The following is a 26,515-nucleotide window of genomic DNA, read 5'->3' as shown; positions in this document are numbered from 1 at the left end:
GGTGAGGTATTTCTAAAGCAAATAGAGAGGAAGAGAGCATAGGAGAACAGCAAAAAGTCAGGGAGCATGATGAGATTTTGAGAAATGTAGAGAAGCTCAGAGGAACAGTTATATTGAATAGTGGACGGATGAGAAAAAGCCATCAAGTGCAGATAGAACTATAAAGGGCTTTCCACACCAATAACCATAACTATAGATGTCATTATATTATACATATCAGCAATAGCTGATTTCTGATCATAGGGAGGCGAGACTGTTGTCATAAGGCTTCCTGAAGTTATTCTATATAGCCTACCTGCTAGCATTAGCCTTTATAATTATTTCTTAATTTACGTAAATAATAATATCTAAACACTCTTCAGTGAATTAAGGTTGAGCCAAATTGCATGGATGTGTATTTATTGGCTCTCAAATTGCGCAGAACATGATCCAAAGATATTGTTTGTTGCTGTTAAACTACACTCAGATATTTGCATTTAGTGTTGTATCATCATCTGTATCAACACTCTAAAAGGACGCTGTTTTTTTAGATGTTACACAAGGTCATTATCAATGGTTGCCAGTGAATTGCCTGGCAATATGTTATGGGGGGAGGGGCGATGCAGGACTGCATAGCAACGTGAAAAAAAGTGAGGATTTGAAAGAAACTGCTGCTTCAGGTTCAGTCCTGCTAATGTTGGTGCTAGGTAACTTAGCCTAGCTGGACTCATGAATGAAATCCTGGAAACAGTGCACGTGCAACATATAACTTATTGTAAGTCGCTTTGGATAAAAGCGTCAGCTAAATGCAATGTAATGTAATATAACCAGCTTACAAACATACAGTATGTTCTGTCAGATCACTCCCTGCTACAGCTCATTTGAATACACTGCTGCTGCTCATAGCATTTCATAAACCCTGCCTCCACCCTAGCATCCACCTGTAGGCTCTGATAATGGGTGTTTCTCAATCTCGAGTAAAGCTGCTCCAGAGCCACTATTTCAAGCATACTACGTCATCGAGTGCCGCGGAAGTACTGTTCCAATGTCCAGCATACTTGGAAGTCTACCGAGCCCGGCGTACTTCGTTTGGAGAAATTTCGAGGCTGCACATGTGTAGACTCCACGGTCTTAAAATCCCCACAATGCTTTGCGCACGGACCAATTTCCCCAAATCTGTGGTGGAAAATGTAAGGCGGGGCCTCTCATATGAAGCACACCTGCACACTTGCTAGCCTGTTCCACTCTTTGTTTTCCGAATGCCAGGAAGTATTCTTGCCTCGCTTCTGAAGCAAGACGCTCGGAAGACATGTGCTACAAAGCAAGCGTACTCGAGATTGAGAAACACTCTCTGAGAATCCTGCGCTACAATTTATTACCGTCACACTTGGGACTTGGTGTTTACCTGTAGGGTAAACTCATAACATAATAATAAATCTGCTGTACACTGTCAGTAAGCAGACTGAACTTACTGTGTGATGATCACTGGCAGGCCGCCATGGCATAAACAGGATGATCCTCTCCACAACAAACCCTCCAGGCAATGCTTCTATTTCATACCAACAATTCTTGTCAGTCAAGATTAGAAAAATTCATTAAAAGGGATTCGTCAGTAAATGTGAAATGGTCTGTCATAATCTACAGTTAAATAATCAGCTTGTGTGCATGAATACTTGTTGTGATATAGCAGCAGAAGGATTGCCAAATGCCAAAATTGTAACAGTAATAATCCACAAATGTGCCAAATTAATCGAATAATTTGTCAATAACATACACTGTAATGTTCCATGTGGCAAGTTAGCTAGCTCTCAAACTAACTACTTTGTTCGTCATAGAGAGGGGGAGCCGTTCGGCAGCGTTTCCGCCAGCGGGGCGTCTTGCCGTCATTTGACGCTCTTATTCAGCTCGGAACGCCCTAAACTCGAGCCGAGGGCGTCCAAAAAAATAAATAATTTGAGAGAAGATCGAGAGTTTTTATCGCTTGAAATGAAGAAAAGTCGGAAACGTGCAGTCGGTTTCATTTTCATCGCCGTTTGTAGTAGAGTTAGCAGGGTATTTTTATTTTAACTCTCGTCCCAAATTCGTCCCAAAATTATTTTTTATCCTCCCCGACACTATTTTTTTCGGCCCCGGGACGTCCTTAAGCTCGAGCCCTGGCTGTTACACTGCCATCGCTTTCAATTTTATAATACTTCCAAACTCCTGACGTTTTCTCTGTCCCGACTCCCGAGTCACCAGCTGAACGTAGCCTCTCGTTAGCTTACTGCTACTATTAGACACTGCGCCCACTCTGTTGCCAGATTTGAGAGAAATAAGCAACCAGGTCTACCAGGTCTACTCTGCCTGGTTAACTGGAACAGTTACACAATATGAAATATATTCACTCCAGTAATCAAATCAACATTACAACATTGACATTTGTGAGCGCTCATAATTAGGTGCATGGTCACATTTCACAAAAATATTCCATTAGACATAGTTTAGCTTTTTCATGTTTTTATTTCACCCAGAATAAAATTCCCGATTAAAATATTGAATTTTATATTTACATTTACCAAAATTGACTTCCGGTTTAGCATGTGATGGGAACGCACACTCAACGGGTGGCTGCCGTGCTTTTTCAAAACGTATCTGTTAGGGGTGTAACGGTTCACAAACCTTTAGGTTCGGTACGTACCTCGGTTTTTAGGTCACGGTTCGGTTCGGTACGTTTTCGGTACAGCAGAAACAATTATCACAAAACATAACATATTTTTTGCGTTTTTTTAATTATTATTAAACTGTGAATAATGTATTCACTCAAATACAAAATATAATAAAATAAACATTAAGGTGCAGCATTTCGATGAACTGAAATAATCTGTATTTGAACTGTACTAGTACCTAAGCAGCCAGTTTGACATTAGGACTTGCTTGTCATTGTATTTTCATGTTGTTTAAAGAAAGATGAACTTGTCCACATTGCTGCTGAAAGGGCAGATCTGCTGGCACTAACAATGTCTCCTGCTGTGGAGAACACCCTCTCTAGGGACAGAGGTAGCAGATACAGCCAGGTAGCGCTTTGCAACATAAGGATATTTGGCGTTTGTAATAGCTTTGGCTCGGTCTGAACTTGTTCGAGTGGTGGAGGCTTAAATGCTAGCGGGAGTTGGGTTTGCACTTCAGTCTTTTTTCTTTTGGTACCGGTGATATTCACGTTCGGGTGATGCCTTTTCAAAAGAGTGTGCAAGTTTGATGTATTGCCAGCCGCGTAACCAATTTTAGTTGAACAATGCCGACAAACAGCTTTGGTTCGGTCCACCTGTCTTTGTCCGTCATCCTTGTACGTAACTGCGAAACCAAAATGTTCCCAAACCGGAGACTTCAATGATGCTGGAGGATTTTCGAGCTCAACTTTATCTGCGTTCGCCATTACGACAGTTCCTCAAATGACTGACTAAATTTGAACACATCCCTCTGACCAGCTCTCATAGTATGCCTCTCGTCCAATGAAATGACTTGGTCGCTCTATGACGCGTTGAACCCAATGTGAGCAAATTACCGCGACGCAGCACCTGAGATTACTTCAAAGAAGTTGTTCACATTCCCAATTTTTAACGTTTAACGTTATATTCGTTCGGTACACCGAAGGGCCGTACCGAATAATTTCGGTACGGGCACGTATACCGTTACACCCCTAGTATCTGTGCCTATTGCATACATACTGCATTCCAGCTATACATGTTATTTACTAACCTGGGACTTTTCACTTTATTTGTCTTGGCGCTAATTTCTTAAGAACTATTAAAGAATGATTGAGGAACAGCCTGACTCCTGCCCCAAACTGACTGCAGATCTTGAACATTGTTCAATAATCTGCATATACTTGAGCTTAACTTGCTTTGGAAACGTTCCCGTAATTTTTCAGACTCTTTGCAACCATTTTAGAATGTATTTGGTCTCTTATCTTATCTTATGGCCTGTTCCCAGTATTTTTTTTTTCATTTTCACACTCCCATTGTCTCTTCCTACAGTTTTCCTAGCAGCCACAGTGTCGGCATCTCATCTAATTATCTATCAGAACACAAGCAGCCAATCTGTCCGTCCGTCTGTCTGTGTTGGCTGTCACTCCTTCCACTGAACACTTTGCCAGCCCACCTCTCCCTCCCCCTCCTCTTAAGCTTGCTGATGATTGGGTGACTTATAGCAGCGTTGATTTTGTTTCGGCGGCTCTGAACACATCTCAGTTGGTCGGATGGTGGGGAAACAGCGATGAGGGACTCCTGGTTGGTGGAGGGATGCCAAATGGAACAGATGGGCGGAGATAGAACGCTGCCAGAAGAGACTAATTATCAGGATTTAGTTTCCAAAACAAACATATTGCAATCAAATCACATATTGCAATCACTGCTGCATTGTTCTGTCTGTAGTGCACTGTATTAGTGACAATAACTTGGATCAATTCACTTGGTGGCAGAGATTGGATCAGTTCCTGAGGAATTATCATATGTAGTGATAATTAGTATCGATAAATCAAATGTTAAATGTTTAATGCCATAACTGTTTTGACCCTGGTTTTTTTGTAGTATCAAAAACTTGTCTAAGAAATCATACTTGTCTAAGAAATCATACTGCTAATCTACAGTTCAGTTCTACAGTTCAGTTCAGTTCAGTTCAGTGGAATAGATGCAGTGGATATACGCCATATGTCTACATATGATCATTCATTAGCTTAAGTTACAGCTCCAGATTTTTGTAATCTACATTTACAATGTTTCAGGGCAAGTTTCAGTAACAGAAAGTGTTACCCCAAAGCAAAAAGTAGAGCTTGGCACTGCAGGGCAAACATTAGCTTAGGAGTGTCAGCAGTAGTATTCCAAAAAATGAATAAAGCCTGGTGTTGGAGTCCTAAACTCGAAAATTAAGATTTTATCCCCTAATATTTTATCTCCCTCGTCACAAAGTCTGTTTTTCAAAATATTTTTTTGGTTAGGCACCCAAAATAAGGTCTGTGGTTAATACATGTTTATGAGATTTTTACATTTTGCCCATCAACATAAAATATGTCAGTAAATACCCCAGTGATGAACCTCTGAAAATGTTTTGTTTCATAAAAACAGCAGTTGCTAACAAGTGACTAAATAAGACTACTAAACGTCAACCGAACATTAGCCGCCTTTAGCTCAGCAGTGGTGACGTGGAGTCATGAGACCGTTATGTTGTTAGTTTAGAGCATTACTAACTATTTAGTTCTGGCTATTGCATTTACGCTTCAACTATTATAAAATGGTAATATGTGGACATTATCCTCTTAAACAACAGGTCATAAATGTGTGTTTGCCAGAGACCTTCTGCAATATTCCTAAATTCAATGGAACATGTCATTGCTTTAGTTGAGTGAGCTCTTGATATGCTAACTTCCTGATCAGTCTAACATACGTCACCGACGCACCACTTTATGATGTATCATAAGGGTAGAGCATTCTGTGACAAGAGGAAAAGGCTTTTCATGAAGTTATAAGCACGATCAGAGGTGCTTCGGAACCCCCCCCCCCCCCCCCACACACCTTTCACACGTAAGAATTCGGGGAAGGCTTTCTAACAATACTGTAATTGTCCGAAGCGAACAATCCAAAATTCAAAACCACTTCACGCACTGAATGGCCAGCTGTGTGGAGGTGAAGCGGGGTTTTAAGTGATCTGTTTAATTGTAATTCCACAACTAAGTGCAACTCAACTGTCTGTCACTTTGAAGGTCTTTCAGCAGGGACTGCCCGAACTGTTGTCTCCATATTAACCTTGATCACATCACCCCCCCTCTGACGGCCGAATGCATTCTTCAGAAATATTTAAACATTTGATCAGTAGCAAAGAAAACCAAGAGTAGACCGATCTGAGTGTAAGGCTTTTTTAACACACAAGAAAAGAAAGCACATCCTGCAGAGAATCACTTCATTACGAAGGAATTTCAGAAGCTCCAAAGACAGTTTTTTACAGATTCAGACTGCAGTGTTTCTCCTATATACCCTTTTTCATTTTTGATTGTTTGTTATGTGGATTTGTAGTATTTGTGTTACTGTATGTTCAATAAAGGTGTATTTTTGCTAAATCTTGAGACATTGCCACTGGCAGGGCCGATTTTTTTTTGACCGTTGGCGCTCATCCTAATTTTTGGCCTTGATGTAACAACATTCATAATTAAGTAAATGTAACAGCCTTTTCACCCCGGTTACACTTTTCATTTGCCCTGTACGATGGGCGCTGTAAGTGATGAAAGTGAGGGATGTTGGCTTATCTGGCGCCCGCAGCTCACAGCCAAAGTGCGAGCGTGGGAGCGAGAGAGCGAGGGAGAGAGAGAGAGGGCGCACCGGTATCGGCGCTGTTGTTATTAGAATCTGGTGCTAGCTGCTAGGGCTGCACGATTTTGGGAAAAAATCTAATTGCGATTTTTCTGACAAATATTGCGATTGCGATTCGAATTGCGATATTTATTTTTAAGCGACCCAACGGAAGTTTATTGTAAAATGCGGCCATAACTCCGGCTAGGAAGGTCGTATCAACATACTCCCGTCTCTAGCACCCCCGCAGCCCGAGCTACGAGTGAAATAACTAACGGTACGTCCACACAGCAGCTTTAAACAAATCTTCCAACGCTTCCAACGCTTCTCTGCCCATTGACGGAGCGTCCACACAGCAGCGTGCGTTGACGCTTGGAGGTGGGCGTATCTGAAGCTTGGGGATTTTTTGCGAGCAACGCGACCAACAACCAATCACATGAATCTCCCGCCCCCGACACACAAAGCAATAGCAATGTTAAAACGAAGTAAACTGGATATAAAATCCCCAAACAGGCGAAAACCTACCAGTTTCACCCACTGTCTCTGCCACCTCCCTCCATGCCTCGCTCCTCCGGTTTGTATCCTGGTAGATCAGTGTTTCTCAAACTTTTTCATACCAAGGACCACTTAACCAATAAAAAAACACTCGCGGACCACCTAACTCCACAAATATAAAAAAACACATCGTTTTTCTAGAACAGATTACAAATCGCCTGAAAATGGTAAAAACAAGTGGCAACATGTGTGATGAAGGTGTTGCACTGGGCTATATCATGCAATCAAAAGTTAAACTTAACCTCGCTCCATTGTGGAGATATTCCCGCGAGAGTGCGGAAAACTGAAATGTATTTATTTATTTCAAATGTGACATTTTACCAATATACTCACGGACCACTAGGGGGCGCTCACGGACCACCAGTGGTCCGCGGACCACACTTTGAGAAGCACTGCGGTAGATGAACAGAGACTGATCATACAGCACCGGGTGATTCACTACCGCTACAATGAATTTTCCCTCCATTTTTTGGAATATGAGGAAATGATCTGCGTAGTCTCTCCCAGCATACACGCGGTTTGATTGGCTAGCGCTTGTACTGGCAGATTTGCATAAACGGGATTTCATTGGCTGACGCCTCCATCGAGGAGTCAAAAGTTGAACATTGCTCAACTTTTGAAGCCAGCAACGCCAGCAACGCTCCATGTCGCTTCCCAAAATGCAGTTCGGCTAAAAGTGACGTCACCCCATTCAAAGTGAATGGGCAGAAGCGTTGGAAGCTTCAACGCACGCCGCTGTGTGGACGGGCCGTGACTTTGAATGGGGATGACGTCACTTTGCCTCGCTTTTCGCCGAACTGCATTGTGGGGGAGCGAGGCGAAGATTTCCAGGATTTCCAGGATTTTCAGGATTCAAAAGTTGAGCAATGTTCAACTTTTGAAGCTGAGCTGGAAGCGTCAGCCAATCAAATCCCGTTTATGCAAATCTGACAGTAGAAGCGCTAGCCAATCAAACCGCGTGTAAGCAGGGAGAACCAGACCGCAGTTCATTTCCTCATATTCCAAACGAGAAATGACGGTAGCAAATCACCCGGTTCTTTACGACCAGAACTATTAACGGGATACAAACCGGAGGAACCAGGCATGGAGGGAGGTGGCAGAGACAGTGGGTGAAACTGGTAGGTTTTCGCCTGTTTGGGGATTTTATATATATATATATTGCTCGCATAAAATCCCCGGGGTTTTTTGCTTTGTATGTCGGGGGCGGGAGATTCATGTGAGTGGTTGTTGGTCTCGTTGCTCGCAAAAAATCCCCAAGCTTTCAGACACGCCCAGCTCCAAGATTTTCAAGATTTTTGAAAAGCTGCTGTGTGGACGTACCGTAAACTTACATGAAACTTCCGTTGGGTTGCTTTAAAGTCAAGCTTCAGTTAAAGATTCACCCTTTTAGATGTAGAACATGTGATGGAGCATTACTAACCTGACTCATATGGTTTGTTTCACCAAACCATCGAGGAAAGCTCCATTGGAAGCCATTTGGAAAGGGCAGGCACTTTCAAAAGCACTTGGCAGGTGATTGGATCAATCTGTCTATCACCTTCTATCATGGGCCACTTCTGATTGATTAACAATGGCTGGTACATGTGGAGCACAGCACTTCTGATTGGTGTGGATGACTGACAAACAAGAAGAAGAAAAAAAAAATTGTAAAAAAAAAAAAAAAAAATTGTAAAAAAAAAAAAAAGTTAATAAAAATCGCGGGCTTTGCAATTTGATAATCGCATCATCTCGAATAGCAATTTCGATTTAAAATCGATTAATCGTTCAGCCCTACTAGCTGCGCTAACGGATATAAGAAGTAGATGTTTCTACAACCAGGGTGGAGGAGAACTCTCCTATCAGACTGAGAGGCTCAGTGAGGTAAAGGACTCTGAGTGTTTAGATAGTTAATTTTAGTCTAAGTTATCTCAGTGGGTCTCAAACAAATATGTTTTTACAAATTATGTAAACACATATTTCCAAGGCACTCCTTTATAATTATTAGGATAAATAAAAACAGGTTTGAAATCATTCCAATGTATACTATAGGACAATAAACCAAAAATATAGTTTAAAGTTGGAGAGATACAAAAATATGCATGAATAAATAAATGTTAACTAGGTCAAATAAGATATGAATGAACAACAAAAATAAAATAAGTTACATTTATTTGTTATTGGCTATGGTATGTTATTGGTTATGTTCACATATTTATTGATTATTAAAATGTAAACCGATCTTTTTCATATATGGGTGTTTTAGAGTTGTACCCCCTAGATCAGGTCTCTAGTAATTGTGTGCTCAAAGTGCACCAGATTGAAGCATTTTACTTTAAAATGTTCAAAAAATCTTCCCGGGGGGGCATACCCCCGGACCCCCCTAGAGCTTCAACTAAAATTCAACGAGGTCCAGTTAGAGAAAATGTCCCCATGCAAAGGTCCGGAACATCAAAATGTCTAACTTGCTTCATGAATTAGTGTGATATATATTGAAGTAGCTTTATCAACGTCTGCATGTAATCAACAACTGACTGCCAATCAAATAAAGAAAGTACAATTCAAAAACAACAATATTTATTGTCAATTAACATTACTTAAATACTTTGGATATGTGTAATGTTCCTCTCGGGCTGCATTAACAAATAAAATAGAGACAATACATAAAATAGCTTTTGAAAATATGTGCATCTTAAAAGTGCTTAATTTTAGATAAATAAAATAAAGTGTAGCAGCAGCTTGAGTTTCCCTTTGTCTTTGTTAACCGTTTCACATCATGGCTTAACAGTTTCAGCCGATTATAGAACAATATCAGTCTTTACATCATAACAATTGAACAGTTTTAAAGTTTCTCTTTCTTTCCCTCTTATATTGCAGTCCCTCACTCACTTTTTTTAAATTCAGTGTGAGAATTGAGCTGGAGCTTGTCCTGCCAGGAGTTTGTAAATCTGGGTTGACATGGAGTCAGGGCCATTCTCACACACATGCAGGTGCTCATTGGTTACAGTGATGCAAACACAGGTATGGTGAAAAAAGAGAGCACTATTCGAAGCAGGAAAAAAACAGCGTAATATACCATCTGATAAAGCCCTGAGCTAATAATGCTTCAATTAACTGTTCTTTATAATATACTCAGATCAATAGGAGACAGAGATGTTAAGTTAAAAATCAAGGGTTTTTATTATTGTTTACAGCAGGGGTGGGGAACCTTTTTCCTTTCAATTTTTACAACATCCTCCGAGGGCCGTACAAATTATTGAACTCAACCTCTGCTTAAAAAAACTAAAATCACAGCCCATTCAGTTGGCCTTTCTTTCATGCTGTGCAAAGAAAAAGCAACTTCTTAATCCAGATATCTCACCATGACTCGCGCATGCATGCACGTGCACGGTGTGGCATGACCACCAAAACAGAAAGATATGGACACAAGATGTGTGCAAATGTATTTAGTATCCTATCCATGTGAACATGATTTAAGTGGGGGGGGACCTAACCTCCTCTAGGGGGGTCCGGGGGCATGCTCCCCCGGGAAGATTTATTTTTAAATATTGAAGTTAAAAGCATCAATCTGGTACACTTTGAGAGCAACATTAAGAGATCTATGGATACATCTCTCAACACCCATATGAAACAGAACTGTACGCAGATTTTTCTTTTTGGATATTTTACAAATCACTCCCCTTTTAAACTCTATTCTTGTTATTGTTAACAACTTTTTTGTTACTGTCATATAGTATTTTATACCTGTTTTTCATTTAGTCTCATTAATAACTATAATGATCATATCAAGGTGTGCCTTAACCTCACTGAGCTGAGGTTATTTGAGCCTCTCAGGAGAGAGCTCTCTTCCACCTGGTTGTAGAAAAGCTCTTTAAATTCGTTAGCATAGCTAGCTAACCAGATGCTAATAACAACAGATCGCCACTGTGCTTACAACTAAAGACACAGCCACGCAAACACTGCGGCATGTGTACGGCTCCTTATGGGTATTGCAATATTTGAAGAGCTGGAGCGGCGTTCCGGTGCTCAGCACTCCTTTCAGACGAGACATATACCACGTGAAGACACGTTACGCTCGTGTTGTGTTCAAGGAACCTGTCCTTGGCCAGGAAAAACAGGTACTCGCTTGTTTAATTATTTTTGCGGTCTAGATTTCTTGTTGTCCGTCAGTCGGACTGACGGACGGACTCCCCCCCCCCCCCCCCCCCCCCCCACCCCCAAAACGAAAACTCTTCGGTTCTCCACGAATTACACAAGTCACCCAAATCAGCGTTAAAAAAGCGGGAGGCGCTGAAAAATCCACTATTAATGTATTGATTATAGCTCCGGGTCCGTATAGGTCGGCGTCTGGGTCCGGATCCGGACCGCGGTCCGCCTGTTGCCGACCCCTGCCCTAGAGGATGTGACGTCAACCCCCCAATTAAAACATGTTCATGCAATACTGAATACATTTGAATACATTTGAAGCCATTTTGACGTCTATTACAGTACCTATGTCAATAAGTTTCTGTTTTTGTAGTGTATTTGTCTTTTGTAGAGATTTTTCATTTATTCTTTATATATAAAATATCGCCTAGGGAAGCAAATTGGCTAGAACCGGTCCTGGCACTAGGCCTCAAGAGCCTTTCTTGTGCTGGCAGACACATAGAAACAAATTGGCGGGGCGCACTTCGCACGCGCACACACTAAAAAATCCACGCGCTCCGCGCTCACATTATGCTGAGTCCACGTGCCTTAGCACCGCTGCTATGACTCCATCCTAGGGGAAACACTGGACTGTATAATTTAGTCAGGTATAATTCACCAAAAGAATGAATAAAAGCCTCTCTTTCTTTACTGAAATCATTCTAACACACTCAGAGATACACACTAAAGTAACACTAAATCTAGACGTACAGTCGGAGTGAACACAGTTTAGCCAATACAACTTGGTTTATTTTGCTGTCATGGTGACAGAGATAAGACAGATAAACAATAGCTGAGCTAAACTACCACAGCTGTGTGAATTTCCCTCTCTCTCTCACACAAACACACACAAGTCACCCATTACTCTCCCCCTCTCTTTCTCCATCTATCTCTCACTGTACACACTTGATTTATGTCCCTCGCTTCAGTTTAGAGTCAACTGAAATCCACTCAGTGCCGTCCAGCCACATAGTTTCACACGCCTCCCAAACCCACCGCTGATAAAACTGTGATTTTTACACATTTGAACAAAGATAACATCACAAACCCCTTATCGAAATGATCCAAAAAACATCTGTAGCAATGCTGCGTTCTGTTCAATTCAATCAGATTCACCATCTTATGGTTTAGATCTTTTTTTCCAGGACAGTTTCATCTCTTTTCTCAAAGCTGTTCTTATTGAACAATGATTTGCTTTCTGTATCATCACTTTTAAAGCAGGAATGAATATTTCCAATTTAGTTGAAGAGGATATTATTAGCTGAATTTAAGGTCTGAAGGAAAGGGTATGAAATCTCACTCATCCAATGTACCCCCCCCCATAATATTCTCTCTCTACCTCTTCCTCCTAATCTTATCTTAATTACATTTAATTTCTCAGAACTTCTCTTCCTCTTCCTCTTGCTGCTCCCTTTTTTCCTTGATACACTATTCCTCTCTTTTCCTTTGTCCTTGTCTGTCATCCTAATAGTCTCTCTCCCCCTTTCTCCCCCCTTCCTCCGACCCTGACCCACTTAGCTGGCTGCTTGTTATTCAAACCATTGCTTTACACACACACACACACACACACACACACACCACACACACACACACACACACAAACACACACACACACACACACACACACACACACACACACACACACACACACACACACATCACACACACACACACACACACACACCACACCACACACCACACACACACACCAGCACCAGAGATGAGTGAGAGGCTATCCTCTGTACAGTACACTCACACAAACACTCACATACACCCACTCAACTCGTATACTGTAAGTACAGAGGCGGTAGCACTCTAGATACTCTTTCTCCGGAGTATTTTCATCCTTAATTATTCTGCTAATTACCTTCTTTATAAACGGATTCATCATTTAGTCTATGAAATGTTTAGAAACAAATAAAAACATTCAATTTACTATCATTTATGACAACTAAAATCGGCATATCTTCACATTAGGAAGCGGGCACCACAGAATATCTTGCTTGATAAATGACCAATGAGCTGATTATAATTGTCAATCAACTAATGGATTAGTAGGGAGCCCTGGAGGGTTCATAGAGAGAAAAATAAATAAAACGAGGCCACATTTGATTAATTTGTGTGCACGATATACTTTCTCGTGCACACGAGATACTTTCTTATGGTTAGACACATCGAACTGCCCGATTATTACGCCATATTATTAGTTTTATGAAGAAGATGTCCGGTCGCCAGGGCGTGTGTGTGTGTGTATGTTTGTGTGTGTGTCTGTGTGTGTGTATGTGTGGGCATTTGTTTTCAGAAGATATTATGATAAGAAGAAAAACATGTTTTTGCTTCATCAGAAACAGGTGTACATTATATCTGACTGCAAAAACGCCAAATGAATGGATTGCACCAGAATATTTAGTTGCATAAAAACATGGCGAGCTTGATGATCTATCTTTCTGCACACTGACTGAGAGGTGTTGCATTAGTGCGACAGGTAGCGTGAAGAGGTGGTAACACTTTGAGTTGAGGATCAGTTATGATTTGGTGCATTAGGTGTAAGGTAAACAAGCACATTACAAGCATGTAACTTTAAAACATGTTAAACTGCTGTCTTGTAAGACATATGTATGTAACCTATATGTAGTATTCAAAGGTGTAACACTAAAGATTACAGTCTTGGTGCATCACAGACATGGTTACCGCAGTAACAGCCATCATAGTGTACAGTGTTTCCCACAGATCTGAAATATACTTGGGGGGGTGGTGGTAACAGGGGGGGGTGGGGGGTTGAGGTGACGTGCCTTTGTGACGTGCAACAACATGAACCTTTCTGTTGGTCGCTTGTTAGCAGACCCTTCACGCGATGGCAGAGCGAACAGGTACAGGCAGGGCCCATAGTGATAGCCCTATAGTTTAAATCTACTGCCCACAAATAAACATATGAACATGGGTTACTATTTAAAAAAAATGGTAAATGTATTTAGGAACCTATCCATGTGATTTTAAGTGGGGGTGGGCCTCAAATCCTCTAGGAGGGTCCGGGGGCATGCTCCCCCAGTAAGATATATATTTTTTTTAATGTTGGAGTTAAATGCATCAATCTGGTGCATTTTGAGGGGACAATAAAGAGACTAGATCTATGGGAACACCTATATGAAACAGAACTGTATACATTTCAATAATCATAAAATCATAAAATCATAAAATCATGGCCATAACCAATAACACACCATATCCAATATGAAAAAACACTGAAACTTGTTTATTTATTTATTTTTAGTTCATTTATAGTTGTGAGTGTGTCTGTGCTCCTGAACCAGCCTCTCCTGTCTCCCTCCTGCTCCTCTTTGAGGCAGCTGCAAAGACTAGTTTTAGCTCTCAACAAGTTGTAAAAGTGTATCTTACCTTTTTTCACCTAATTAACTTTTTTATTTTTTATTCATGCATATTTTACTAATCACTCCCCCCTCAAATGGAAATATGTGTTTACATAAATGGTGACCAACCCGTTTGAGACCCACTGAGAACTTAGACTAAGTTAACTATCTAAACACTCAGAGAGTCCTTTACCTCACCTGAGCTGAGGTTATCCCGAGCTTGAATGACACACAGAGACCAATCAAGGGCTTTGATTTATGATCTGTATGACAGTGGCCATGTCGGCAGGCCACATCATGTGGACAGCCAGTCACCCTGTGTGAGGCAGGCCACTTTAGGCCATCGGGAAACCCCCCGGTCCTCCCGATGGCCAGTCCGGGACTGGGTACAGGAGGCGTAAAGCGAGGGATCATTGTCCACAAGTAAATCAATCACAGATGGCATCGTGATCGCGAAAAAAAAATAAAACTAAATGGGTCGCGAAATATACTTGGGCGGCCGTTAATATACCTGGGCAGCCCGCCCAAGTATAGTCTATGTGCAGGAAACCCTGGTGTAGTACTACAGGTACCAGAATTCACATTGTTTTAATGAAGAGGTCAGGCAGTAATGGTATTTCTCCATCCTGCCATGAGCAGTGGTGAAATAAGTAATCTGATTCTTACTTGAGTAAAAGAACCAATACATTGATAATAAAATACTCCATAACAAGTCCTGCATTCAAAATCTGACTTGAGTAAAAGTAGAGAAGTATTATAAGCAAAATGTAGTTTAATGTATGATTAAAAGTACACTATTTAGTTATGAGATGTAGTGGAGTAGTATAAAGTAGCATTAAATAAAAAATACTCGAGTAAAGTACAAACCCTTTCAAATTGTACTTAAGCTCAGAACTTGAATTAATGTAGTTAGTTTTTGGTCATCTCTCCAAGGACAGCTGGAGGGTTGAATTATGTAATGTGAAGCAGCAGTATAGTGATTATAGAATGCAAAGTGGTTATATCACTCACAGGCTCTGCCCTCTACTGGACTCTATGGGTACTACCTTTTCCTGCGTGCATTCCCCCACTGAGACTTCTATAGACGTAGCCGGCCTAGGGCGGGCCTACCTGAATGCGCGCGCATCACACCGTATATAAGGAGGCCTCGCCTCCTGCCCAACATCCTTTTCTCTTCAGCAGCGGAAGTGATTCCACGAGAGACTGAGACGTTTGAAAGAAGAAGAAAGAGTTATCATACCTCCAGGGAGTCGCCACTGCTAGAGACCCGGGCCTGTCCTTCGTGCCCTGGCTGAAATAGCGGGCGCCGATCCCCACCACCTTTGCTTCGAGTGTTTGGGAGACCAGGATATGGCCGAGGCGGTGCCATTCACGTTCGCCATTTCTTCCGGGTCCGGCGTCCATGGAAGTCCACCGCCCAGGGCTGTACTCTCCCTGGATGATGATCATGGCGGCGGGTGTGTGGGCTACTCACTCATTAGAGATGCCCCCGCCTCACCAGGTCAGAGCGATTATTGGGCCACAAGGCCGAATAAGTAGCTTGGTCCACGGGCCTTGCCCCAGGCCCGGTTCCCCCGGGGACCGGTGCTCGGTGGCTTCACATGATATAGGGTCGACCCTACTTCATCACAGGCCGCCGCCGCTGCCCGCCGTGTGATGTCCCTGGGATATCACGCCGCGTGGCACTTTCCAAAGAGGATCGTGTTGATCTCCTGGGAGCCCCCGTGTATACGGAAGGGCTCTTTGGATCGATCTCCTTGCTCACGGGATAAGGAGTAGTCGCAGCGTGGCTGCTTCTTGCCCATCCCCAGAGGAAGAAACACTGTCCTACACTCCCCGCCCCTGCTGTAAACCCCAGTATAGGGAGCCAGCAGGTGGGCGTGTGCACGTGAGTGGAATAAACCGAGTGCTGTCAAAGCACTGTGCGGGTTCAAGAGACGCTATTGCTGGCGTGCTGTTGTCAGAAAACACACCTTGCCTGGTATAATAGCTCCGATTAATGCATTTCACCGTTGAATGGGAAATACAGCGTTAATACGTGGGCGCGCGGCCCTCGTGAGGAGTTGCCGCGGTGCGTTCAGGGACCTCCGCAGGAGAACGGTGGTTTACGTTTGTAAACTCTAGTTCTGGAGTGAGGTGTGTGTGTGGGGAAAATGCATTCAGTAAAGACTATTGCATTTATCCCAGAGTAAGAGTCATCTCTCTCCACAATTCCACTTTTCCCCATAATGTCCATTTCAAAGAGACGGCATTGTGACGGCGCGCGCGGCCCCCCTCCCCCGAGGGCGGGCCGCGGTGCGTTCAAAGACCTCAGTAGAGAGAAGAGTCACCGCAGCGCGCGCTCCTCCTCCACAGGCTTTTCTGCAGACGAGGGAGCGCAGCGCGACGGTGAGACGAAGGGAGAGGTGCCCGTCTTTACGGATCTGACTGGCGGGGGGAGAAGATCTCTTCATGTTCAAATTCCGCATGTTAACTATGAAACAGTTACTGGGGCTTGTGCAGCCAGGCGATTGGTTCACCACCATCGACCTGAAAGATGCGTAATTTCAGGTAGAAATTGCTCCAGAGCACAGAAAGTGTCTGCGTTTGGCCTTCCAGGGGATAGCCTACGAGTACAACAGGCTGCCGTTGGGCTATTCCCTATCCCCATGCACATTCAGCAAATGTGTGGCCACAGCGCTTCAACTGCTGCGCGCCCACGGCATGAGAGTTTTCTTTTACTAGACGACCTCATAGTCATGGCTGGGTCCCGGGAACAGGCAATGTTTTGCACAGCACAATTGATCACACACCTAACCAAATTAGGCTTTGCGATCAATTGAAAAAAGAGCACCCTCATACCTCACCAACAGGCGTTGTAGTTGGGAGTGGTGCTCGATGCAGGTGTGCTACGTGCCACCCTGTCAGAGTGCAGAAGTGTGTCTCTTCTCCGGGCGGTTCACAGGCTGCGACAGGGGGCGACAGTGACAGCTTTAACTGTCATGCAGACTTTGAGTCTCATGGCAGCTGCTCACATTGTGGTCCCGCTGGGGTTACTGCATATGCGCCGCCTGCAGAGGTGGTTCTCCAGCCTGCGTTTGGATCCCAAGAGGCACAAACAGCGGCTGGTGACCATCCCCCCCCTCAGTGGAGGGCATCCTCCGGTTTTGGGGGTCCCCGGATGACCTCCTACATCACTGTGTTCATGGACGCATCCAGAACAGGATGGGGAGGGACCTGCCTGAAGAGGGCTATAGGTGGGCGCTGGGCTCTAACAGAGCCTCGACACAGCAACCTCCTAGAGCTACGGGTGGTAGTGTTAGTCCTCCAGCATTTCATGCCCCTAATTTAAGGGAGACATGTAATGGTCAGGAGCGACAACAGCACCACAGTGGCTTATATCAACAGGCAGGGCGGAGTCCGCTCCGCTGCCTTGTTGGCCACAGCGGAGAGGCTGTGGTTATGGGCTTCAGAGGTGGTGTTATCTCTGAGAGCCCTCCATATCCCGGGACTGGAGAAGAGGGGGGCCGACCTCATGTCGAGGGGCGGCCCCCTGCCAGGCGAATGGACGCTTCACCCAGAGTTGGTGAAGCAGATCTGGGCCCAGTTCGGGAGAGCGGAAGTGGATCTGTTTGCCAGCCAGCGCAACAACCACTGTGTCCTGTGGTTCTCCTTGGTCCTGAGTGACGACCCGCCCTTGGGGGTGGACGCGTTTGCACACGAGCCATGGCCAAGGAAGCTGCTATACGCCTTTCCACCGCTGCGTCTCATTCTCCCTCTCCTGGGGAGAGTGAGGCGAGAACGTCTGTCAGTCATCCTAGTGGCTCCGGACCGCGTCGGGGCGCCGTGGTACTCAGAGATGACACAGATGAAGGTGGGCCAGCCCTGGGCGGTTCCCCAGTTCTGGGGGGCGATGTCTCAAGAGGCAGGTGCAATCGGGGCGTTACCCACTCTCGGCCAACCTCTCCAGGCTTGGCTCCTGAGAGGGACAGGCTGAGACAGGGTGGATTGTCTGACAGTGTTATTCAGTCTATCCAGGCAGCTAGAGCTGGATCCACCTCAGCCTGTTATAGGCCAAAGTAGCTAGGATTCCAGCGATGGTGTGAGGAGCGGAGAATAGAGCCCCTATCTTGTGAGTTAGGCTCTATTTTACCGAACAGCTGTTCGTGTGCTTCGGGGGCGGGGTGATCGGGAAAGCTCTGTCCAAGAAACACCTGGCAGGCTGGCTCTGCGAGTGCATTGCACATGCCTACGAACAGGCAGGGAGAGTCTGCCCCACGGGGGCTTGTGCGCTCGTGTCGACAGCCTTATTCAACGGTGTGAGTGTGGAGGATATATGCACAGCGGCGTCTTGGTCGACGCCAGGCCCCTTCATAAGGTTTTATCTCTTGGACATGTCTGGCTCTTTCTCCTCGTCTGTGCTTGCTGGGGCAACACCGGACGTGATGAGCCTTCGCCTTTCCCGGGCCCTCTGAGGGTCCCGGGAATAGCAAGGGGCGCGCTGGCCCGTTACGGGCGGAGGCTAACCCCCCCACATTTTTAGTCCTCTCACACTCTGCACGGGGTCAGTGCTTGAGTGTGAGACATGGGCTCTGGCGCTCTCCCTGTTATCCATAGGGATTCAGGGAGGCAGGCGTGTAGTAAGCCCATTCGGGGCCGAGGGGGCTCTCCCCATCCGTCTATGGGCGGGGGGAGGGGTCCCCCGGCACTGTTTTTTGAGCACACTTTCTGCGAGGTAGGCAGGGTTTGCTCTGTCAGCCACAGCCCAGATTCCTCCCCGGTCACAACCGGGTTAAGGGAGAATGTGGGGCAGCAGCTGCTGACCAGGAAAGCCGGTCAGGGGCAGTAGGGTGGAATGGTGTTGGACGACAGTGCGTACATACATCGGGGCTCCACACACTGTACCCATAGAGTCCAGTAGAGGGCGGAGCCTGTGAGTGATATAACGTTGGGTTACGTATTGTAACCCTTGTTATATTAGCACAGGCGGAGCCCTCTACTCAGGGCACTGTCTGTCGTATTCCGCTCGCTGAAGAGAGGTGTAGGATGATGGGCAGGAGGCGAGGCCTCCTTACATATGGTGTGATGCGCGCACATTCAGGTAGGCCCGCCCTAGGCCAGCTACGTCTATAGAAGTCTCAGTGGGGGAATGCACACAGGATAAGGTAGTACCCATAGAGTCCAGTAGAGGGCTCCGCCTGTGCTAATGTAACAAGGGTTACAATACGTAACCCAACGTTATCACCTCAAATATGCACACCATGAATAGTATCAGGAACTGGCTTTGATTCCATGAAAGCTGAAAACATACACTACACATGAAAAAGATTCAGTGTGGGTCAGTCCCAAGTTTCACACACACACACACACACACACACACACACACACACACACACACACACACACACACACACACACACACACACTTTTTTAATTGCACTTTTATGAGTTATAATTTTGAAGTTCATGCCGTCTTTTTCTTTTGTAACCATTGTTAAATGGAGCTAACTGTGTGCCTCCCCTTCCCTGGCTGCATGTAGGCTATGAGTGTGTCTGTGTGTGATCCATGTGCAGTGGGGGAACAAGTATTCAGATGCTTTACTTGAGTAAAAGTACCATTACATTGTTGTCAAAATACAACAAGTAAAAGTCCTGCATTCAAAATCTAACTTAAGTAAAAGTACAAAAGTATTATCAGTAAAATATAATTAAAGTATAAAAAGCAAGAGTACTCATTGTGCAGAACAATATACTTTATGTGTGTATATAATTATATTTATACTTGTGACATTTCTAGATAATATAGTTGCATCAAGTAGCATTTTACTGACAAAGTTCTGATTGACTTGATGATTTGACTCAAAGTCCACTAATTACATTTTTTTAAACAAAAGATATATTTTATTAAAAGTAACTAAAGCTTTTAAATAAAGTGGAGTAAAATGAGAGTGTTTCCCTTTTAATTGTAGTGGAGTAGAAGTGTAAAGTTGCATTAAATGGAAATAAGTAAAGTACCCTTAAAATGTTGTTTAAAGTGGACCTATCATGCTATATTTGAATAATACACTGAACAAAAATATAAACGGTAATGTTGTGAATCGAGTGGCCCATGGTGGTGGTGGGGTTATGGTATGGGCAGGCGTCATACTTGCCAACCTTGAGACCTCAGAAATCTGATTTTGTGGTAGAAATATGACCCCGGGAGGAAACCGGGAGAGGGCAATGAAATCGGGAGTCTCCCGCGAAAAAGTATGGCAGGCATATGTTATGGACGACGAACACAGGCCACTCGATTCACAACATTACCCTAACCCTAACCCTAACCCTAATCCTACCCCTCACACCAGATACTGCCTGGTTTTCGGACCCCCCCAATAAAGCAAAACTGCACGTTTCAGAGTAGCCTTTTATTGTGGCCAGCCTAAGGCACACCTGTGCAATAATCATGCTGTCTAATCAGCATCTTGATATGCCACACCTGTGAGGTGGGATGGATTATCTCGGCAAAGGAGAAGTGCTCACTATCACAGATCTTTTCAGATTTGTGAACAATATTTGAGAGAAATGGTTATTTTGTGTATATAGAAACATTTTTAGATCTCTGAGTTCATCTCATGAAAAATGGGAGCAAAAACAAAAGTGTTGCGTTTATATTTTTGTTCAGTGTATATTTTTTCAAAATACCAAACAGATCATGCATTTTAGCCTTGCCTCATTTCGCTCTATTTGCCTCATTTCGCTCTATATGCTCTATTTTAGCCCTGTTTTTGCAGGGGCTGAATCTGTGAGAAGTCTTCTTCGCTGCTTTTGTGGCAGACTACAGCGCCTGGCATGTATGTACTACAGCGTCTCCAGCGCTTTCGAACGGCAATGGCCGTAGCTGTCTCCTCCTGATAGGTGAAGAGTTGCCCATATAGGCGGAGCTCCTCGTTTCTGACGTCAGAGATATTTCAAATCTGTATCAGTCTGTATCAGATCCGTTGCAGCCCTGTTTTTAGAGATTTGGGTATGGAGGAAAAGAGAGAGGGTTGTGTTTTCTGACACTTGGTGAGTTCCCTGACACACCGGGGACACATATTCATGTATAAAAGACGTACAAAAGTGCATTTTGCATGATAGGTCCCCTTTAAGTACAATACTTGAGTAAATGTACTTAGTAACTTCCCACCTCTGTCCATGAAGTATCTCATGTCTCATCAGAGTTAAATGGAAAAAGCTGATTGACAGTGAAGTCAGAGAAACTTTGATTGTTCCAAGAAAGAAGATTGAAGATCAGGTGTTTAGACGTATATCACCTTTCTCACCATTCACCAATGTTATTCTTCATATTTCTGTGGTGGTTCCACGTGAAGCATTACAAATAGCTGCTGCTTCAGTACTCCACAGCTGTGTGTTTTAGTTTTCTGTTGACTCTGTAAACCGACACCTCATTTGCATTAAAGCCAACAGCTGGCCAACGGAAAGGGCAGTTACACCTGTCTGTTCACCTGTGTTTGTATACGTGTGTGTGTGTGTGTGTGTGTGCTTTACTTCAACCCACCTGTTCAAACATTGTTCTGTGTGTGTTTGCCTACCAGGACAATGAACCTGTAATGAGGAAATGTTTGAATATGTTTGTTGTTTGGTTGTCCAGGTGTACGAAGTAGTTGTCACCAGTAATGGTAACTTTATAAGATACTACAGTTTTCAGACTGAAACTACTAATAGCAGTGCCGGTGTTACAAACCTTACATTTAAATAACCATTCAGTTATCAAAGTTAAGCATACCTTATCATCCTTAGAGAGGCAGTTTGTAGCACGCCACGCAGGCAATTAAGATAGATATAGATACATTGAGAGAATAATTAGAAAATAAATTGAATAATGATGAGTGGCGGCCCTAAACACATCATGTATCTGCATCTGGGTGTTGCAGCACTGTGCTGTGGGCTGCATTATCAGAAGGGCAGCTGACAATGGTTCAATCTTCATGTTACACCGGGAAAGGAGGAGAATAGCTGTGTTCTTGTGATGAATTCACCTTCATTTAAAACACAGCTGGACTACATCTTACATGTTTTACAATCGCAAAATTATTTGAAAGAGAACACTGCCAAAATAAATGGCAAAGCTTTAGAGATTTCTGCCAAAATAATATTGGTGCGAGTAAGTAATATGCAATGTGGTTTAACTTGTATTAACTTGATTATCAGACCAAAAAACCCAATTTAAAGACATCCCCTTGGACTTAGAGAAACTAGAATGGACATTTTTCACTATGATCTAACATTCATTACATTATGAAAAATGTTTGTGTTTTTGATTGTGGCACTTTTCACTCCGTGAACAAACTCAAAACCTGCTTTCTAGAAATGACATTTTCGGCACAAATGTTCACCTTTTAGTATATATTAGGGATGTGCATCTCCAACACTGAGGCCGATGTGATGCGCATCTCGATACATTGCCAACGATACGATACATTAACGATACATTTGAAGCACCAGGCGATGCGATACGATACGATTCACCCCTGTTGCGATATAGTTCGATACGATTGGATTCAACATTCGGGGCGATACGATGCGTTTCAACTAGGGATGTTAAGATTCACCGACTCACATCGGTGCACCTGCATAAACGTTCAAGATGCGAGTGCACCGGTTGAAAGAGTGCACATCGGCTACAGTTTGGGTTGAACTTGCGATGCATCGATTGTAGCGTCTTGGTATCGGTAAAAAAACGATTCATTCATATAAAATCCTCTCATCCTGTTGATCTTTGCTTCGCCACTACGGAGGCCGGATTTTTCAAGAAAGACGGACAACTTGAAAAATTAGGCTAGTATGATGTGGGGTGGGGTCTGCGTCTGAAAAGAGAAACCTGAAAGTTAGACATATGAGTGAAATCACTCAGAGAGCTGTTCTGTCAGAGAGAGTGGTGTTTAGTTTACAGCAGCCTGGGACGGCCAATAACAGTTGAAATGTCTTCCTCACTGTAAGCAGTTATGAAAGAGCTGTTTGTGAAAGGTTCTTTGTATTCTTTATTGTTCCTATAGAAACCAGTGCTTTCTGCTCACTGGTGAGTTAGCCTATGGATGAGTGTTGAGCACATCAGTCAGCAGCTGTATGGGCATGGCACTATGGTAGCTGTTATTTGCACATTGTTAATCCGGCAATGCATCCTTACATTGTTTAACTGTGAGGTGTTATAACATTGAACTGTACTCTGGAGACAGAGAACACTACTACCCTTGTGAAAAGGCCAGCTTGTGAAAAGTCCAAGTGTTTTTTTATTTAAGGTCAAAAAGAAACAGCATGATGGGATGCACAGTACTAGTAGAGAGAACCAAATATGTGAAGCACTTTCTTGTTAATTTATGATTTGCTGCATATGAGGAATAAAACTAAATCCTCTGTCGTACCATATTGAATTGTATCAAGTACTATAAAAGTAAAAGTACTTTGTTCTGAACGTACAACACTATAATAATCCGAAGGCGACATATGAACGTTACTTTATTACTGTTAACGATCAAATAAAGTCAACACTTCACAGTGTATCTGAGTTGTCTGGGGTTTCTTAAACGTTTTAAGACATGTATGAATGGTGATAAACACAGTGATAGATGTCTAGGCCTAACAAGTTATGCTGCACTATTTTATTTTATTTTCAAATATGTTCATACCATACATATTTGGATTCATGGGAATAAATACATGCGGACAGAAGGGTGTGTGGAAGCAACCATAAGTTCCACTTTACTTTTTTATTTCAATTGTAACCTTGGTAATAGAAAATAGTTTCCCTGTTGTCCACGTTCAAAAAGCCCCCTTTTTTTTTTGGACAATTCTACCCAGACCTCAGTTGGTGGTAAACAGAGCCCGGACCTTTTCCTCCATCAGGCCTCTAGCAGGATGTCCATGTGTGAAGGAGACACGGAGTCGTTCTCCTCATTGGTGCTCCGATCTGTTCCCTCCACCTCCATGAACTTCTTGTCTCTCTGACTCTCTGACTTTGCTATGTTTGATTTTAGTTTGTTGACAATGTTGCCTTGTCTTTTTGTTCTCCTCAGCTGGATGGGGACACCATGTTCCTGGGTATGCCAGAAGCCGGCCATGACTTTGCCTCAACCAATCAGGTTAGTGTTTATGTGTGTGTGTCTGCGTGTGTGAGACAGAGCCTGAGTGAGGGCCCTCGGAAGCCTTTCCTCTGACATTTCCCAGGTTCTAATTTCATTGAGGGAACTAATTACTTGTGAAAGTGTTGTAACATTCCTCAACACAATTGGTTGTTCTGTATGTTGTCAAAACACTCCACACAAGTGGAATCACTAAGGTGTAAATGTGAACCAATTTGCTGCAAACAAATACATTGCACTTCTGCAAATAAATACATACTTTTTTGATGTGCAATGATAACAATTGGGCAAGCATGTCAAATTAAACGTCTTTGAGCATTAGGAAAAGCGCTATAAAAATCCCATGTATTATTATTAATATTATTTTTTACACTCACATGATTTTTGCAGTGAACTCTTTTATATGGTCCCCAAGCTAATTCTATAAACAAACTAGATCCCGATCACATGGCTGCGCATCACCATCGCTAAGCTAAAGGCTAATGTTGGGCATGATGACATTTAGTAGTCTCATTTTTTTATACAAAGAAGCTGTGGACATTCACCAGTTGGGTATTTACTGACATATTTTATGTCGTTAACCACAGTTCTTCAAGCTTTAACAAAAAACAGTGCATGTGACAAAATGCTGAGTAATTTCTGGCTTTAAAGGGGACCTATCGTGCAAAATGCACTTTTTGATGTCTTTTATACATAAAGATGTGTCCCCGGTGCGTCGGGGAACTCACGCAGCGTCAGAAAATAAAACCCTCTCTCTTTTCCTCCATACCCACATCTCTAAAAACGGAGCTACAACGGAGCTGATCCAGATTTGCGTCCGATATGACGTCATATCAGAAACGTTGCTATCAGAAACAATGGCCGACTGTTTTGGACGTAATATGGTCGGTGTTTACATTAGCATCGCTAACACTCAGAGCTAACCTGTACTGCACAGAGCATGTGTGTGAAGAAGCAGGAAGTAAAAAGGAACTCACCTTGTGGTATAACCGGAAAGAGAGAAAGCCTTTGAGCTCCATACTGTTTCAGAGAGAATCCTTGATAATCCATGATATGGCGTTTCATCACTGCAGTATCTGCCGGTAGCATCTCCCGTATTTTGAGCAAAACACTTCATAGACATATTTGTATATATCTGAGACCTATGCTATTGCCTAAAAATAGCATGATAGGTGACCTTTAAGGACTAATTTCTGCACCACTGTTGTTTTTACAGAATATTGTTGTTGATGATCATTGGGTCATGCCCAACTGTGTCTTTGAACTCACCTTTAGCTATCTCAGTCTTTACAGTTATTTACAGATGATTTAAACCAATATGTTTTCTCCCACCATGTTCCACAGAGCAATATCACTGACTGAACTGAACCTGAGGCACAGAAAGCATTACCATGATTGTATCTCTCTAAGCTTTTTCTTTTCTTACACAAAAAGAGAAATACTGTAGTTATTAGTTGTAGTTATATATTCAATTGTAGTTTCTTTGTTTGGGCTTTGCAATAGATTTAGTTAGCTTATTTAACTGATAATATAAAAAGAAAATATTGACTATTATTTAATATAATCAAGTGTTGAAGGATATAATTATAATCTGTGTTGATGTTGGACATGTTAGCAGGAATACTGTTTCCTTTGAATAATGCAAGGTAAGATGCTATTATCAGAATCAGAATTCCCTCATTTGTCCCTCAACTGGGCAATTTAGGAATAGCTTGCAATAGCAAGAGTGCAGATTACATAAAAAGAGTATAATATTCTAGGCAAACGTTATTCAAAATAAAAACCCTGAAAAAACTAATAATTACAGTATAGCAGTATAGTTTAATCAATGGTGGTCTATTTGATGAGGAACTTTATCATTCATAATTATTGGGTGTTTTTTTTATTAGTACTATTTATCCTTTCTCTGAACACTAATCCTGCACTGCACACTGAGCAGCGATGAGTCAGAAATCATGGCGATTACTCTTCCTCACTTTAATGACTCTCTGACCTCATTTACACACAGCTCAGTGGAAATGCATCCAAGAAGCGT

The 26,515-nt window shown here is 43.1% G+C and overlaps 1 protein-coding gene across 1 annotated transcript in view; it reads left to right on the top strand.

The window, feature by feature from the left end:
* The window catches only part of tox (thymocyte selection-associated high mobility group box), an 84,701-nt gene that overhangs the window by 4,923 nt on the left and 53,263 nt on the right, over positions 1-26,515 (top strand). The window contains exon 2 of the mRNA XM_034220015.1: positions 24,415-24,480. Coding sequence (XP_034075906.1) covers positions 24,415-24,480 — 66 coding nt within the window. The remainder of the gene's footprint in view (positions 1-24,414; positions 24,481-26,515) is intronic.

This window comes from Gymnodraco acuticeps, unplaced genomic scaffold (assembly GCF_902827175.1).
Source record: "Gymnodraco acuticeps unplaced genomic scaffold, fGymAcu1.1, whole genome shotgun sequence".
Lineage (NCBI taxonomy): Eukaryota > Metazoa > Chordata > Actinopteri > Perciformes > Bathydraconidae > Gymnodraco > Gymnodraco acuticeps.
Note: the sequence above shows the minus strand (reverse complement) of the source record. Positions and strands in the feature narration are given on the sequence as shown.